The sequence below is a fragment of the Platichthys flesus genome, chromosome 1 (genome assembly GCF_949316205.1).
Source record: "Platichthys flesus chromosome 1, fPlaFle2.1, whole genome shotgun sequence".
NCBI lineage: Eukaryota > Metazoa > Chordata > Actinopteri > Pleuronectiformes > Pleuronectidae > Platichthys > Platichthys flesus.
In genome coordinates this window covers 21,242,712-21,259,361 of record NC_084945.1, presented here as the reverse complement: position 1 = coordinate 21,259,361, position 16,650 = coordinate 21,242,712, and the positions used below count along the sequence as shown (strand labels likewise).

Genomic DNA, 16,650 nt, shown 5'->3' with positions numbered 1-16,650 from the left:
TACAGGATAGACACCAAAGAGTTTTGAACAAAAAATTATTATGTTCAAATAATGAAGTGTCTTAATGTTGTGCAATCTAAACCCTCTTCCTAAACCAAACAAAGATTTATGACCTTTCAATTAATTGAAAATAAATAAAAAATCTCTCGTTAGGTACTGTCACTGTCAGATGTACCTAAGTGCAGTTGATTTCCTTCTTCCTTTCCTCCTTCCTGCACTCAGGATATAAGAACCTGGGCCAAGTTTCCTGTTTTGCTGAGTTCTGGTATTGTTTAGAGCAGCATGATGAAGAGGAGTAGATCTGTGTTATCTCAACTGATTACAGAGATTAATACGATACTGCTGCAGCTACAAGTGCTACTGCTTGTGCTACAGCTGCTGCTGCTAGGGCTTCTGTTAGTGCTGCTGTTATAATTATTGCTGCTACTTCTTCACTTGTGCTGCTGCAATTTCTACAACAGATACTTTTTCTGCTGCTACTAGTGTTACTACTGCTACTGCAATTGGTACTGCCACTGCATATTTCGTCTGCTGCTACTTGTACTGCTGCTGCTGCTGGTTCACCACTATCATAATTTTTTGCTGTCTATTCATAAAGGAAGAATGCTGGATGTTGGGATCTCACGGTGTGCCCTATCACATTATAAAAAACACATTCATTTCCAGGCCTACCCAGGGGGCTCCAAGCTGTTTAAGGGGAGTTTCATTTAATGGAATTGATTTATTTTTACATTAGTGCCATTAGTTATCAAAAGGAAATAACATCTGGGATTTGGCTAGAGAGATAGTTCTGATATGCATTCTTTGTGGAGAATTTCCCTGTTTTCCCACTTTCCCCAAAACACAAATGACACACCCAACATTTTTTATATCCGTTGTTGTGGCTGTCTCTGCTGAACCGAGTGTCTGTGGGATCAAATAACAATCATGTCTGCACAACAAGCAAGCAAGTCAAGAGTTAGGAGCTGCTTGTTGTCCAGGCTTTATCACAGAGGAGATCACCAGTCGGAGAATCTTATAACTCTGCGTGTTGGCCAGCTGTCACCTTTACATTGCCGTAACTTATTGGGAATATATATCCAAATGTTTATTTGTTTTTATACAGCTACAAAAAAATTATCTGTGTGCATAAAACTTTTTCAACACATGCACAAAATATTTCCACAGCTGCAAACCTATAAACTCCCACATGCTTGCTTGTCTTTTACATACATGCATCAACATCTGTTCAAATCACAAAATACCAGTGCAGCATTGTAGGACTGTAGCTGGTCCTAGTGGAACAGGTCTCAGCTGCTATAAATTGCTTGGTAATTCAAGTCTGTAAACATGCATGACGTTTTAGAAGATGACCATTTGTTTAGAATGGAAAATATACATGTGCAAAGGAACTGGTAAATGTATGAAAACCATGAATGTACATACAAATGTACCATTTAAATGAGAACACTCAAAGTATAAAATTGAAAGTTTTCTGACCATCGATGTTGACAACCTTTTTGGGAGCACAAGGTATTTCAAAACCAAACCCAATATAAATAGTTTTTATTCAGGGAAGTCTAAATGATATTCACCAAGAAAAATTGGTCTAGAGATCAACAAAAAGCGTTCAAACAAATGATGTTTCAATAATGAAGAGTCTCAATGCTGTGTAGAGTGATCCCTATTCCCAAACACAACAGGCAGTATTTTGACCTTTCAATTGAAAAGAAAACAAACTCAGAACCTCTGACTGTTAGATTTACCTCTGTGAAGTTGATTTCCTACTACACACAACCTGGGCCAAGTACATAAGGCACCATACTTGGGCCCATGCACTTCATTTCCATCACTGCCAGAGCTTCCTCAGTGGGGCCAGATTTCTTGTCATGAAACTGCGCCATCTTGTGGACTATTATGAGAGCTTGTAAACAATCCACTGTGTACACATCATGGGTACTGAGTCAATCAGGCTATCGCTGTGCTTTTTTATCAACGGCCACCACATTGCAGCATTGTGCCTCCTCCTTTGGTCTGATCTGTGATACTTACTGCATGTAACTCTAATTAAATGACAGCCTACTGGCTCAGGGATGGTGAAATCTCAACCCCCCTCCAAAATAAACCCACCCGACTCGTTCTGAGCTGCAGCCACGCCGCTGGAGGTGGAGCCTCAGTCCGGCTCCTCTCACGTTGTTGTGTGTCGGCTCTTGCCCCGTGTGATCGCCCGATCTGTGGGGGAAGAGGTGCGAGAGCAGGGCCCCGGCTGAGGAAGTGACATGATAACACCGCGGTGCTTTCACCGCAGCGTCTGGCCGACTCTCCGCTCCCTGGACCGCCATGCCCCCGCAGCGAGTGTTCGCCCTGCCGCGGCAGCAGTCCCTGCTGCTGCCCGCCGTCATCAACCCGTTCGTGCAGGACACCAAACTGTCCCGAGCTGCGATCATTAAAGTGAGTATGCTGCTGTGAGTGTGATGATCACCATGATAAAAGCTGGCGGAGATGAAGACATCGATGTTAGGGGGAAGCACGGCGCGTCTGATGATGTGTGAGATTAGATTGCTGTGAGACCAGGGCCTGTAATCTGCTCCAACCAGCCTCTCACAATCCGCTTGTAATGCCTTGTTCTGTGCAACTCAAACAATAAGAGCCGTTGTGTGCTTGTGATTCTATAAAGCTGAGCAGGGATGTGGATTTCAACACCGGTGCATGTTTCTGTTCTGTGGAATGTCCTAACCCAGGGTGGAGTTGACTTGACAGCACACTTCCCTTTATGCTCTATCGGCACATATGCTCCTATTGATGGTGTATCTGTGTGTCCTCCTCCTCTCCATGCAGTGTGTCCTCCTGGGAATCTTCCTGGTCCCCATTCGCGCCATCCTGCTGTCCCTGGTTCTCATGGTGACATGGCCGGTGGCCATCATAACAACCTTCAAGCATCCTCTGAAAGGAGCCGTGGAGCCAATGACAGGCTGGCGACGGTAATTAGGATGCAAGCCCTACACCACCTTGCTGCACCACAGCTTCCCACAGAGCTGCCCAGGTGTCGGGGGCACCAGGTCCCACTGGCATCAAACGCCATGTGGATATCAGCTTGTTCCCTTAGACTACAGCCATTCCTGAACTCTCTGTCCATACAAGCCTTTTGCCTCTGTATCAGTTCCAATCCGCTAAAACCCAATTCATGCTTCTAAGTCAAAGCTGCACTGTAGCATATACGTAGACGTGTACCCTACACTAAGCAATTTGTCGTACCCTGACGTGCACCTCCCCAAACATGTAACTATGCTTTGAGGCCTCACAGACCGCAAGAGCTGTGATTGGTCCGCTTGGTAGCATCGCATCCCAGGCAGACTCGCCGCCATTTTCGTGAAGGAAAAGTAATTGCTCTTTAACATCTTTCAGCTTCAACACGATCCACCTAGTAGCATTCGTCATTGTTCTGCAGTAAACAGAAACGCCAGGGAATCTGTGAATAAGCAGACCACTAGGGTTTCGGTGTTGTTATTGCAGCGCGACACACACACATAGAAGCAAACTATAAATGCTCTGCCCTGTGCGTAGGCTAAGTGTGTACCTGTAGTACGGTGTAGTTTAGACACAGAAGCATGAATCAGCCTACACATACCTGAAAACTTATGTCACGTGATCACTCACAAACACTGAGCATGCGTGTGATATATATATATCAGTTAAGTTTTTGTGGGATTGCAACATTTTCCCTGTGAGCAGCAAACAGGGTTCAGCATTCTTAACTAACAGTTCTGTAGCTGACAAGAAATCTCTTGTGACCTTAGAGCCCAGCCTCTTATGTGTTTATGACCCAATATGGTGTTGAGTAGTCTTATCTCGTCATGTTGAAGTTCAGCTATTTGTTCACTAGAAGCGTCAGAAACCCTCCGGGAAGTTTAAGCACTGAAGCTTAGGTTTTATTTTGAAGGGAAAACATTAGTAAACCTGGCAATTAAATGTGTATTTATTTGCTCCTTGCTCTGTGCAGACTGGTGAAAAGTTGTAAAAACATTTTTAGGCTTAAAGACCAGTAGTTTTGGACGTATGTTCGGCATGTGGTGAAAAACTCCAACATGCAATTCCATGTTGCTTTGAGCTTTCTTCAAATTTAGGAGGGTAGCATCATATATCACAAAATCATTTTATAAGCTGATAGTGAACCGACATGTTGATTCTTTGTGTCTGGGAAAGACACTTGCTGTTCTCAAAACTGCTAAACATGACATTATGCTGTCTGCAGTGTTCTACGACTTTCCACCCCATCTCTGGAGTAAGAGGAAATTACTTTTCTCTCCACAAATTTACATAATGTTGTAACTCTTCCTGTTATGTAAACACCCATTCATTCATTTGACCCCTGTCACAAAAGAGCCCTGAAGGTGATTTCCGATGAACTAGAATAAACTAAATAAACACAGAGCGCAAAGAGCTAAAACACTGAGCACTGTTTTCAGGCTATGCATTAAAGCTTCATATTCATTAATCCATTACGTGATCTCATGAATTCATCATCTAAACCTTCTGTCATCTCCAGGTTCATGTGTCGGAGATTGATGGCCGCCCTGGGGAGGACCTACTACTTCTGCATGGGCTTCAGAGTGGTGGTAAAGGGGAAGCAGGTCAGCAGCATCGAGGCCCCCATTCTGGCTGTGGCCCCCCACTCCACCTTCTTCGATGGGATCGTGTGCATCGTGGCGGGCCTGCCCTCCACCGTCTCCCGGGTCGAGAACCTGGCGACACCCATCTTTGGCAGTGAGACACTCTTTATTGGATTTGTATGTGGTTTGTCGGGCCGCTCTTGTTCCCTCAGAGCAACTAGTGTGTGTGTGTGTGTGTGTGTGTTTGTGTGTGAAACTTGTGTCGAGTTGCTTTAGGTTTATCTGAGTTCAATATCACATCCTCTTTTTTTTTTTTTACATTTTAGACGATGTGTTTTTTATTGCAAAATCATCTTGTTCTACCAATAGGAAGTCAGTCAGTTCAATGTCTTTATTGACAGTGGCCCTTGTTAATCAGAAATTATTATTATTCCTACAACTAAAATATTTGCTTTTTAATGTAATAGTCTCCTGAGGACTTGACAAACATGAGCTATTCCAACCTTTTATACACCACAGAACTTTTTTTTTAAATGTCCCATAATACCATCAGTGACTGTTATATGGAATGGCCTTGCTTTGTTTATTGCTGTGAGAACGATGTAATTAATCAGGACCTGCACTTGAAATCATCAGTGAAAGATATGACAGAATTTTCCTCCTATAAGTTCCTGTTCAGACCTGATGTTCACATCTGTCCTGAGAGATCCGATCACAAGTAATCAGCGCCGGAACTGGTCTGAACTCACCTAAATGTGTCCTGAGTTCTGATCACTCAGACCACATTCAGAGGTGGTCTGCATGGGACACATATGAAGGACCACCTACTCATCTGACGTCCCCTGACCACCTACAGTTTCACTATAAACATATTTGTGTGCTTCTCTGTGACCATGTATTGATGTGTTTGTAGCCGCCACCACAATATCATCAGTGATAAACATATAGGATGGACAGTAGATTGTAGATCTGCGCTCTGGTCATTAATTCACCCAGCCCCTGCTGACAGAGCTCACTCTTTTTAGACACACACACACAAACACGCACATAAACACACACACACACACACACACACACACACTGTCATCGGACACATCCGTAAAACCACCATCTTATGGTCTCCACAGTATATTTGCACAGAGCAGGAAGTGAGATCTGTGTGGTCACAGGAGACTCATTCATGATGACACATACGAACGCCACGTGTGAACAGATGAACTTAGCGATGACGACTTGTGATCTCTCAGGACGGATGTTAATAGCAGGTCTGAACAGGGCTTAACTTGGCCCAGTATATTGATGTACAGTATTTGTCTGGCTCTGTCTCAAGGGTTCGTGCGCTGTCTCCAGCCAGTGCTGGTGTCCAGAAAGGACCCTGACTCCCGGAAGAATACAATCCAAGAGATTGACAGCAGAGCCAAGTCAGGAGGACACTGGCCACAGGTCTGTTACATCATGTTACATCCACATCCACAAACACTGTCAGCATAGACAACTGTGTAGTTGTGGAGGAAACTCAGAGATTGTCAGTCAAAGAGCTGAAACTCAGGATGTTGCTTTGGCTATGAAATGCTACTTTTTAAATATTATTATAGACTAAGCCAAAATTCATAAAATTATACATTTGCTTTGCATATTAGTGGCTGTAGATGATCATTTTCTAGTTGAAGTTGTAGTGATTTTAACATTTACTAATGGTGCCGTTTTCCTCAGGTTCTTATCTTTCCAGAGGGAACCTGTACGAATCGCTCATGTCTCATCACGTTCAAACAAGGTAATACAAAAAAAAAGACATTTGCATATCATGGAATGTAAACAGCAGCCTTATGCAACAAGTTGTAGTAGCAACAACGGAAATAAAAACAGACAAATGAAGGAGAACCAAAAAAACAAAACATCGGTTTATCAACACTCTTATCTGTTGCTTTGAGTACATCTAATATTTCCAATTCACAAGCACTGTATCCACTGAGCAGAGAGGCTACACAACAGAAAGGTCTCTTGATACCACACAGCACCATTCCTTCATTGTGCAATGCGGTGTGTGCTTTCACTTATGAAGTGATAAAGTTGTTTAGAGTGACGTGAGAGGATTGTGGATCTCAGCTTTTGTCAAGTCATATCACAGCCGCCATGTTTTTATTCATACTGTGTGTCTCTGTCCCACCTTCAGGTGCCTTTATCCCAGGGGTCCCTGTGCAGCCTGTGGTTATGAGGTATCCCAACAATCTGGTGAGTGATTGGAACTGATACACGGTTGTGACCTCACTTTCTGAGAGCTAAATGTGTTGCATATTCCACACTGTACTAAGTATTTGATTTACCATATAGAGCCATAGATGACTGATATATTCTTGTTGAATATACACACTAACCAACGAGTTTACCTCCTCCAAGCATCAACTGTCAGTAAGCCACATCATAGAAAACGTATCCTCTTACATTTGCAGTTTGAGTTTTCCCAGCTCACTGTCATTCACATAGACAGAGTGATGGCAACGCTTCCAGCTTCACTGTATCACACTCCCATCAGATAACACGTAACCATCACTATCCCCTGTTAATGTTTTATATCTTCATGTGTCCTCCTCTGTGTCTCCTGCAGGACACAGTGACTTGGACTTGGCAGGGTTTCAGCTCGTGAGTTAGCATTTTTTTTTTTAAATTTTGCCTCTCTAGTGGCTTCTCATGCAGATTCTATGTTTGATGAAGCTGCTGCTACTTGTCGACTGTTAACACCTGCAGCTCATTTGGAGCTGGTGAACCACTACATGTGACTGACTGCCTTGTTTGTGTTTCATGCAGGAAGACGCTGCTGCTTCTAACACTCTGCCAGCTGTACACCACAGTAGAGATAGAGGTAACCTTTTTTCTTCCCATGAGATAATTAAACAGGATTTACAAACACTGATAATTGTGGACATTAATAATAAAAAAATGTGAAGTGCCATTTACTCTATATATGGAACTTTATTTCACATCTAATCATTATACAGAGCACCTTGTTCAAAAAGACAATTTAAAATCATTATTTGTTAATTGAAATGTTTGTATCAGTACCTCTCTCTGTTTATAGAATTATGGTTGGATTTGATTCTGCTCTTAAAGATCCTGATGGAGAAGATGTTTTTTCTTTGGGAGGGGTTTAGTTTTCCATGAAAATGGCTCAAAGTTTGCTTTCTGCTCGCTCTGTCTTGTTTTAATCTGCTTGCTCTGTGTTCCAGTTCCTGCCGCCGTATATTCCCTCTGAAGAGGAGAAGAAAAATGCGCCTCTGTTTGCCAGCGGAGTGCGAGAAACTATGGCACAGTGAGTCAAGGTTTAAGAGCACATTCCATTGTAGAACAGTGTTACAGTAAAGCAAACATAAATACTGGATACAAGGTCATTGATACAATGTTAAACATACACAGAATACATGTAAGTTAATAGGAAAACAAATGTTGCTGTTATTAATATAATCGTCAAGATAACGTCAAAACTTAGATTAAAATATTGTATCTGCATTGACACAATAACAAATTTAGTTTGCAGTAAGTTTGGTCATTGCGTTGCTCTGATCAGTCTGATCTTTGCATACTTTACTGGTCTGCTGCACCCGCCTCTCAAAGGATCATTTGCATTTGATCTGAAAATGTGTGTTTACAGCGCTTTGGGAGTTCCAGTCACAGATCACACTTATGAAGACTGCCGCCTCATGATCTCTGCTGGTGAGCTGACTCTGCCCATGGAGGCCGGCCTGGTCGAGTTCACCAAAATCAGCCGCAAACTCAAGTAAGAGCGTCTTTGCCTCAGTAAACTGTGGGTGTGTCCTATAGACTCTGTATAAAGATGAATGCTGACAAATAACTTGAAGTGTACTTTGACCACCAGGGGGTGATCAAGACACTGTCACGTTGACCATCTTTATGTACAGTCTATTGTGTCACCAAGAAGGGAATTAAAGATTGACAAATATTGCTTGAAAACTTGTATTTATTGTTTATGTTCATACAACGTACACTTTCCTCACTGTACCCTGTTCACTCAGTCTGAAGTGGGACAATGTGCGGAAAGAGCTGGAGGGTTTCGCGTCCATGGCGAGCTCCTGCAAGGGAGGACGCATCACTATCGATGAGTTTGCCAGATTCCTGAAGCTACCGGTCAGCTCTGCCCTTGAGGAGCTGTTTGCACTGTTCGACAGGGTGAGACACTTTCACTGTACACAACTGACTAAGACAAATATGCTGTAAATGATCAGCTAGTTTTGTTCACACACTGCCAGGCCTCAACTCAACAAAAGAACAATGTGTATCAATCTAAATATTAGATTTAGTGTATCACATGCATATCCCATCACAGCCTATCCTGTTTACCGATGAAAGTAAAACAGGGAGGTGGTCAGCCTGGAAGAGGAAACTGATCCAAGCAGTTTAGCCTCGTTCTCTGGTTTCTCCACCAAAGGTCTGAGTGTGAAGGGAGGACTGGAATCAAAAAGAGAAAAAAACTTTTAGAAATACATTTTTTATTTACATGTTGCATTTTCAATTTTGTTTGTAAGTCTGTTGATATTTGACAAACGTCTTTGTTTGTGGAATATTATACCTCATATTAATCTGTGCATTTAAAACTGTAAAACAAATGTAATTGTTGCTGTTACTTTCCCCCCATCAAGAACGGCGATGGCACTATAGACTTCAGAGAGTACGTGATCGGTGTGACCATCCTGTGTCGACCAGCCAACACTGATGATGTTCTCCAAATGGCTTTCAAGGTAAAACAAAGACATTCCGATATTGTTCTGCTGAAAACTCAGGTTTAAAGGAAAAGTCAGAAGAACTAGGCCGAAGCTGATTGGCCACTTTATCACCATATTCCATTTTCATGTTTTGCATTAGGTACCATGAACAGGCATTTTCTGCAAACTGCTCACATGACAGAGAGGCTTAATATTGATTCTCCACCTAACAAAACGTATTGGCATTCACAAAATCAAGATCATTATCCAGATCCACACAAATCCCACCTGTTCATTTATGCTAGCACTAGACATGTGTCTGCCTGGTGTTCTGCATTATTTCTCGAGTTTGGTGTTATCCTCCTGACAGAGAGACAAACGGCAATCAAAACATAACCTCTTTGGCAGAGTTAGATATAAAGAGAGAGAAGTAAACAGGATATGGTGATAATATAATATAAGGTTCACTTTTAGACGAAGCGCACAAACTATATAATGTAATAATGATATTACACTAAAGTTAAGTTTATTTCAGAGTATTGCATTTGAGCTACAACATGCAGAGCAGCAGGCGGTGTCAGTCCCACTGTAGGAAGAACAGAGGCAGCATTCACAGAGGCTTGGATGATGTCAAGTTAACAGTGTGTGTCGGTTGTGTAGAGCAGTGAGTCATTCTGCCATCCGGAAAGTGAAATTGTGTTTTTTTTAGTTTTTTTTTTAGACAAACAGTCCTGGTGTTAATATTCTGTGACTAAACAGCAAGAATGATAAAATTCCCCTGATTTCATCTAAACTTTATTCTTACACATAATATATAAATGTTTTTTCTGTACGTGGAAACACGTTAAAGGATAATTTGAATTTCTTCTTTGCTCTCCTCTGTCGTGCAGCTGTTTGACACAGATGAGGATGAGAGGATCACCAGGGAGGAGTTCACCGCTCTGCTGCGCTCCGCTCTGGGTGTGTCCAACCTCAACATGACCAAGCTCTTCAAGGAGATTGACGCCGACGGCTCCGGCTTCATCACCTTCAGTGAGTAGAGACTGTTCCTAACACAAAAAGTTTAAACACCAGTCTCATCTCTGCCCTTTTACCCTCCTTTAGCATTTACACTATTATTACGGGATGGGAGTATGTGCTGTCAAGTGTCCTTTTTACAGACTGTATATAAAGATGAACAACATGAAGGCTTCCAAAAGTGAAGCCAAAACACGTATATTGCCTCCCGGTGGCTGGCTGCAGTATAGGTCACAAACCCGGCCTCCTCCATGTTGGTGGATGGGACATAGACCAAACAAAAAGTCAACGTGCATGTCAAATCAGTTTTTGTCAGAGATGATTTCAGTTATCATTATGATGTTTGTTCTCTCCTATGGAAGATTCGTTTTTGATTAGTTATTTGATGCTGTAGAAACGGGATTATTAACAGCTGAGACTGACTTGCGATTGGTCGATGCTGCGACTTAACTCCATGTTCACCGCTGCCCAGGCTTTGTGCAAGTGCAAGCTAGTGGCACCCACGTCTGAGTTATTTTGGCTTAATGTTTGTACAACAGGAGGAAGTCTCGTCCATCTTTATAAATATTCTATGGTTATTCTAGGACAAGGATTTATTTTACATTCCTCTCAGCAGCTGCACTTCTTCCTGACGCTTTCCTCTGTGCCTTCTCGGTGAATCCTCAGGTGAATTTCAAACCTTCGCCTCAAACCACCCGGAGTACGCCAAGCTCTTCACCACCTACCTGGAGCTCCAGAGATATCAAGCGATCCAGGAGGCGTCGCCAGGGGATCTGGAACTCACCGGTCGGCCCAGTTCAGGGGAGCAACAGGAGGAGAGCACCTCGGACAAGAAAGATGACTGAGGCGGACGACGAGCGTAAAAATGAGGGACAGACATTGTACCGACTGCACTGAGATGGAAAATGCAGCAAACTTGAGTCAGTTACTTCGGCGGAGCCTTGTCATTGATGTGGTTTATTGAATACTTCTATTTTCAATTTTAGTGCCTTATAGAGATTTAAAAAAACTCCCCAAGTCATTGCACAAGAAATGTCCTATGGCCAGAGGCTGATATTGCTGATTCCGTTTGTGTGTGTGCGTGCTTGTGTACATGAGTCCGTGTGTGTGTGTGTATTTTACGTGTCCTTTTAGAAAAAAATTAAACAATTAAAAGTTAGTTAAGGGTGACATGAAAACTCTGTGTTTCGGTGACCTGTGTAAAACCTGCAAATGTTATGGTAATGTTAAGAACAGTGTTTTACGGTATATACTTCAGTATATCTTACTCATTATAAAAACTTCCTCGCCATCTTTTCCACTTGGATACACCACTCTCTGTAGCCTGAGCTTTCCACTCACTTGCTTGGACTTACATGAACTTAGCGTTGTGTACCTTTGTCCTTTGTCTTTGTGGTTTAATGTAAATGAGCAGAGAAATTGCCAAACACAACAAACGCTGTTTTAAACAAAAGCGAGGTATTCCTTGTGCTTCTGTGTTTCTGTATAATTAGCGTAGAGTAAGTTTTATTAAGATCTTTCTAATCTGGCAACACGCAGTTGCTCCGCAGAGCATACATGCTGCGTGTTACACTTTTTTTGCCCAGCGCTCAGGGACACAGACCTTGTAAGGCGGCTGTATAATTAGCCAGAGGTTTGCTTTGCATGTGTACCCATTTGCATTTCCACTGAATACGGTTTTGCTGAGGCAGCAGTGCGTCTGTGTGGCTTTAGGTTTAGTAAAGCAAATCAAGCAATGAAAATAGGGCAATTTGTGAGCAAAAAGGCAACAGTGCTTCTTCACAACAGCATATTCCAGCGGGGTATGCTTTCAGATTAACTAGCACCACTGTTACTTATTTAGCAAACAGGGTGCATTGCAATTATGTCTTATGTCTTTTTTTCTTCTCCTTTTTGCCAAGTTTGCTTTTTAGAATAAAACAAGAGAACAATTTTAACTCTTGCCTCACTCGTGTGTTCTTTTTTAGATTCACCACTGAAGAAACTTGTAATGACTTTCATTGACTTTATAAACAGTATTTTAATAATGAGTGTAATGAATGGGCCACAGCTGCACCTACTGCCACCGCCACCAGGTGCCAGCAGCTACCCATTACAAATTCTGTGTGTGTGTGTGTGTTTGTGTTGGGTTACTTGTGACACCTCTGTATTTCCCCTCGCCTTTGAATTGATGTAAACTAGGCAGGGATGAGTTAGAATCTGATTTAATGTGTGCGAGGGCTGGAGAAAATCACATATGTGTGCTGTAGGGTTGGTATTCTGAGTATTGGCAGACATTCTGTTATGTCAGAGCAGGAAAAGCACGAGATATTACTGATGACATTAACGATGGCTCTGTTCAGTTCAAGGGTCTCTATGACAGGACCGTTGAGCCGACGTGCACAATATCGAAACCCTGAGACCGAAGCAGCAGAATGGAATTCAGCCATCATTCATTTTGTTATTTACACCTGCTGTGATGTGTCCAAATATCTTTCTTGTTTAACGTGTAAATCCATTTTAACTCATTAACTGCACAGACAAAAAATATTGTATTGTTGGACTGGATATTGCATTGAATCAGAATGCAGTCAGGTGTGACTTGATTTTCTTATGTTGAATATAAACTTGTTCATCTATTTGAAAATAATTTCTCAACCCATTATATATGATGTATTATTAGTATTTTTAAATGTCATGTAAATCAATGTGCACACAATAAACATTTTTATTAATTTCTACAGTTCATTGGTCAAAACTGATATTTTTCCTGTGGGTGCTGCGACCATGAATCCTTTTTCTCCTTCTGTCAGGAAACTAGTTCATCTGTGAAGGACTAGTTCTCTCTGAGGGAATAATGCAACTACAAACCCAATGTATGGTGTCAACTCATGTCAACTCATGTGAACATGCTCACACACACACTCGCTCCATATGAGTTGGTTGGAATGAGTGATGGAGAGCGGCTCACTTCATTAAAAGCCTGCTGTTGGACAAAACTGTGATTACCTGCTGTGATTTCCTCCTTCAATTTGTTTTAACCTTTTCAAACGTACAGAGGCTCATTTCATTTTAATCAGAATTGATGAGATGGCAGGGAATCAATTAAGTCACATTGGTGCCGTGCTCGCACCGGTGTGACACCTCCCCTGCCCGCACAGCTCCCCCCCCCCCGCTCTCCCCTTCTGGTCCCACACCCGTCCATCCTGCCCCTTCCCTCGGCGTGGCTGTTTTATATTGCTGTATCCATTTGAGCGCCGCCTGGGGGCTGATCCTGTCACAGTAGATTGTAGGAGAGATGTGGTGGTAATCTGATTTGTTTCTCTATAGAACCTGAGTGAGTGAGCGGCCTCTTGTCTGTGGACCCGGGCTGGACGCAGGCCTCGTAGGTTGGAGGGATTCACTGTGCCAGGCCGGGAAGGAAAGGTCAGAGCCGACAGGCTTCGCTGCTAAACTGATGTGACACTACTATGTGCCTCAATTTCAGCAGGTCGCTCAGCTTTCTCAGGCAACATGACAACACACAAACCATGAGGCTGTGTCGTGTCGATTGGTTTGATTTTTAAATGTGTTTTATCAACCTATCTCAAAGTACTGTCACATCCTGAGAGTGTCAACGCATCTAACATCTTTCTACAACTGTTTTTGATCAATTGACTGTTTTTTTTTTAAGTAAGCAGTGATTGGGCTCCGTTAGAGCAAGGATGTTTTTTGCATTGTTACATAAGAGGAGGAAGAACAGTTATTTTGGCTTCATGCTCCTATAGAATAGACCTTCCTGGTTACAACAACAGGATACCTGTGTGCATATACACTCCTGGGGCTGACCCCCCCCCCCCCCCCCCCACTTTGTCCTGCGTGATGAACATGGAGCTTCTAATGTTTACAATGTAAAGGCTGAAAGTATTTTGTAAAATAGAAGAGACCCCCTCCTCTACCTCACACCAAGCTCCATGCACCATGCATGCACCATGCAGACAGTAACTGAAATACTGAAGCCTTCAGAGGAAACCATTTGGTCATGACTGTATGAATCATAAAATGGAAATATTGAAGATGTCATTTTTTATAGATATTTCCTTTCACGTCACGCTATGATGGATATTTGGCAAACTTTGGGATGTCCAGTGTGATTTATTACAGTAGTTCTCAGAATTTGAGTAATCCCTGGCAGCACGACATACCACTGAGAGGGAGGATAAAGAAGATGGACCCGCAGCTCTGTCCGTTCTCAGAAACAGGGCCTGACTCACCTCTTTACGTCTGACGGGCCTCTTCTTCTAGAGACACATGGTGTGGATTCTTACACAGTGTTGCACCGATGCACTCGCATATACACACGGCCACACAACAAACACACCACCTTTGACTGTGGCGGGGCCGACCCTGGCGAGTGGTCCGTCGGCTCTTCGGGGAGTTCCTCCAAAACTTATTGTTACGTTTCCTCATCGCACCAGATGACACCTTGTTGATCTTCTCCCTCCTATTATTCTCTCAGGAAAGTGATTGTTCCTCCATTTCCCCGTGTGATGATTTGTAGGAAGAGTAAAGGTCCTGACGGGGGCAAGGTTTGGGGAAACTGGGTGAAAACATCAGTGGCCATAACCAGCCAAATCTGCACCGGTATCTGCGGCCCAGGTTTGTTTTCTTTCTCGGTATTTTAGGTGTTTCACATCTGCGTTTGAGTCTTTCCCAGGTGACTTTTGGATGACGGGCAACAACTCTTTCCTGTGTAATATTTGAGGAGGGGTCAGTGTGAGGTTGTGGAAAAGACATTTGTCTCTAACTTGTCTGTGGGACTGTCCAAATAAGGCGTGGAAGATTTGTATAGATTCCAAACAAACGCAAGGCTCATCTCTCTGCACAGTGTGAGACAAGAAAAAGACATCTTCAGTCACTCTTAAAACTGCTCTGGTTAGTGAGGGAGACTATGATGCGTAACAGAATTTATTAATAATGTGCAAAAATTACATGAGAAAAAAATAAGATATATATTTATGGATATGAAAAGTATGTCTATAGGTTCTGTCTGAATCAAAATCTTTTGTCTCAATCTTACTTGTCAATCGATAACAGCCTTTTAATTATATTTTGTCAGGCTCTCACAGTTAAATAACGCCTGTCCTTGTGCTGTCATGCCTCCCTTTCTGTGCCCCTTAATTACTACCCACCATTCAAACTCAACTTGCCTGCACCCCCTATTGTGCTCTTCATGTTCCACCCACTTGGGGATCGGAGGGGTGTGACCTCTGCTGAAAGACAAAACATGTTTTATAGACATATAGACTGCCAGAAAACATGCTTATTATTTTAAGCTTTTTAAAAGACAATGGTGCCACATTCTCTGGTGTTTGTTTTGGAGTTTATGTGTTCAGTGGAAGCACGAGATGAGGTGTTGCTGAAGAGTTCACTTTACCCCTCTGCTCCTTTGGTTGGTGTTCACACGCCACACCTCACAAATGGGTTGTGTTGTTGGAAAGCGCTCCTGCTGCTGCTCTAGCTGGACGTGCTGCGCACGCTGCTGTTTCTTTTCACTCCATGTGTACAACCTGTGAAGCAAACAAGACTTAACATTGCTGAGGTGCTTACATCTTTGCAGATACTATGGTATAGCCCAGGGAGCAGCTTTATGACACCCTGTCTCTCAGGAGGCCTGAGTGGAGAGATTTAACCCAGAGAGTTCAGACTGAGGGACAAAACAAACCCCACTCATTGCTAATACCACGACCTGATTACCTTGCGATAATGACCTGGCACTTTAAGTCTGAGGAATGACAAAACAAGAAATAAACTTTCCTTCCCCACTCAAGAGGACAAAGGTCACAGATGGAAGAACGCTTGAAAAGGGGCACTTTCCAACATCTTAAATCCAGGCTCACACACATACATATAGATCTGAAAGTCTGATTGAAGTCCTGTCATAAGTCCTTTGATGTCTGGAACTGTGAGGTGGGTGAAAGGTCGGGATGCAGTGTGTGTGTGTGTGTCTGGACCAGCTATTACTCATTTTATGGGGTCCTAAATCTAAGTATCCATAATGTAAATAGTTACATTTTAAGGTGAGGGCATGTTTTAATGTTCGGATAACATTAGGGTTATGTTTGGGTTTTTGTTTTGGCTAAGGTTTATGGTAAGGTTAGGGTTGGGTTAAGTTTAGGGTAAGGGTATAGTTTAGACAAGACACTATGATTAAGGTTTAAGTTAATGCAAAGAAGTATCAGTGCATTTACAGACATATCCAGAGTGAAGAAGACCGGAAAGGAACAGAGTCTGATGCGACCTCAACCAAATGCGCAGGTTATATCCAGAGGGTCACACGGTGAGGCTGCGTCTTCCCCGATTAACTTCTC

At 42.7% G+C, this 16,650-nt stretch overlaps 1 protein-coding gene across 1 annotated transcript; it reads left to right on the top strand.

Moving 5' to 3' along the window:
• The first annotated feature begins 2,152 nt into the window (after positions 1-2,152).
• lpcat2 (lysophosphatidylcholine acyltransferase 2) lies at positions 2,153-12,258 on the top strand. The gene is made up of 14 exons (XM_062388811.1): positions 2,153-2,430; positions 2,818-2,960; positions 4,526-4,743; positions 5,920-6,032; positions 6,303-6,363; positions 6,763-6,821; positions 7,195-7,229; positions 7,395-7,449; positions 7,814-7,896; positions 8,236-8,361; positions 8,618-8,771; positions 9,242-9,340; positions 10,195-10,336; positions 10,988-12,258. Exons 1-14 carry the CDS (start codon positions 2,320-2,322, stop codon positions 11,164-11,166), a joined length of 1,578 nt encoding a protein of 525 aa, XP_062244795.1. The 5' UTR covers positions 2,153-2,319; the 3' UTR covers positions 11,167-12,258.
• Positions 12,259-16,650: the final 4,392 nt, after the last annotated feature.